This window comes from Galeopterus variegatus, unplaced genomic scaffold (assembly GCF_000696425.1).
Source record: "Galeopterus variegatus unplaced genomic scaffold, G_variegatus-3.0.2 Scaffold67785, whole genome shotgun sequence".
NCBI classification, from domain to species: domain Eukaryota; kingdom Metazoa; phylum Chordata; class Mammalia; order Dermoptera; family Cynocephalidae; genus Galeopterus; species Galeopterus variegatus.
Window position 1 is genome coordinate 1 of NW_007793896.1, and position 1591 is coordinate 1591.

The 1591-nt window shown below is 45.4% G+C and overlaps 1 protein-coding gene across 1 annotated transcript; it reads left to right on the plus strand.

Moving 5' to 3' along the window:
* Positions 1-275: 275 nt before the first annotated feature.
* LOC103584592 (regulated endocrine-specific protein 18-like) lies at positions 276-878 on the plus strand (the record flags this gene model as incomplete). The annotated part of the gene is made up of 3 exons (XM_008565533.1): positions 276-408; positions 641-680; positions 789-878. Coding segments are annotated over 3 exons (263 nt in total), but the record flags the coding sequence as incomplete, so codon positions are not given.
* Positions 879-1591: the final 713 nt, after the last annotated feature.

Genomic DNA, 1591 nt, shown 5'->3' on the forward strand with positions numbered 1-1591 from the left:
GAGAATCACTGCCTTAGAGTTTTCTAAGCAGTCTTTACATCCCTCATTTAATCCTCACAATAGCATAAAATAAATTATCAAAGAGACTGTAAGCATAATTCTAATTGAATATTACATTCCAGGCACTTTGCTAAGCAACTTTTATACATCATCTCATTTAATTCTCTCCACAAAATATGATCCGGTATGTACTTGAAAGAAAGATCACTCTTGTCCAGGAGTGGGTCAGTCAGAGTGTCCCGGGTGTCAACTGACACCATCTTTTCATCCTTCAGGTCTGTTCTGGAAGGATGACATCGCCCAGGATGTGATGACCCAAAAGATGGAGCACATCAGCAGACTCCAGCTCCAAGATCCATGTCTGACGGGTGGGAAGGCAGTTTTTCCCACTAAAACCACTGGGGTGAGGTACGTGAGGCCTTTGTCCAGTCCATGCTGTCTGGCAGACAAATGGAAGAGGGAAGGAATGGGTACTAAAACTGCAGATAGGAGCTGCCAGGAGCACTATAAAGAGAATGATTTAGAGGTCCTGTCTGGGATCAGCAGGGAAAAATTCCATGATCCATTAGTGATATCTGTGAAAGGAGGGGAGGTTGGTGTTAGCAAGCCTAGGTCCTATTTGTCATCCTGTCTCTTCCAGGGGCAAGCAAGAGGAGAAACTTCAACTCTTACTCCCCAAGGTGATATTTAGGTGTCTTTTCAAGAATTGTGAATTTCTGACCTTGTATCTCATCACTTTCCCTCTGGGCCCATCTCACCCTTTCTTCCTCTTTCTTGACTCCTGGCAGAGCCCAATGGCCAAGGTGAACAAGCAACAGTGCTTTACTTCCAAAGTGGTCTTGAAGGCCTTGAAACAAGAGGTGGTCAAGCCTGTCAAGGTGAGGGGCTTTCTTTTTCTAGGGAGGTTGGAATCACCAGAGACCTGTTTAAGGGAGGGAGGCAGGTATGAAGGAAGAAATGGGTGTTGAGGTGAGAACAGACAAGCTGAAGAAAAGATTTATTTTCTCAATCAAAGGTTACCCCCACTTTCCTATGTATCTCACAGATTCTCTATGAGTGTCCATATTGGGGGGGGGGCATGATGCAGATGCTGGGAGCCTGCAAGGAAAAAATGATCTATAAGATCGTGCATATGCATTGAGTTGAAAATAGGTATTGAAAACTGCCGAGTTTTCAAAATTAGATTAAATGTCCTCCTTTCACATACAGTCTCTTGTATATAGCAAATAATAGCAAAACTCCCTTGGATAAATGGGAGATGCAGCCAGGAGGACCTCACACTCAGCCTCCCCCTTGCTCTACTCTGTGTCCTGGGCAAGGCTCTGGAGCATCTCCTTGGGATCCTTGAACTCTTCAGAATCCATGTTGGAAACAACCTATCCAGTACTCCCTTCTATCTTTATAGATGAGCAGTTGGGGCCCAGCCTGGTCACAGGACTTACTCAAGGCTGCATAGAGAGTTCATGGCAGAGCCAAGACTAAACCCAGGTCTCCTGATTTCCACCTCTTTCCCCTGCACAGCTCCTGCCCTTCCTCTCTAGGACTGCAGTGGGGGTTGATCTGTTTCAAACATAAGATTTCCTCCACATTG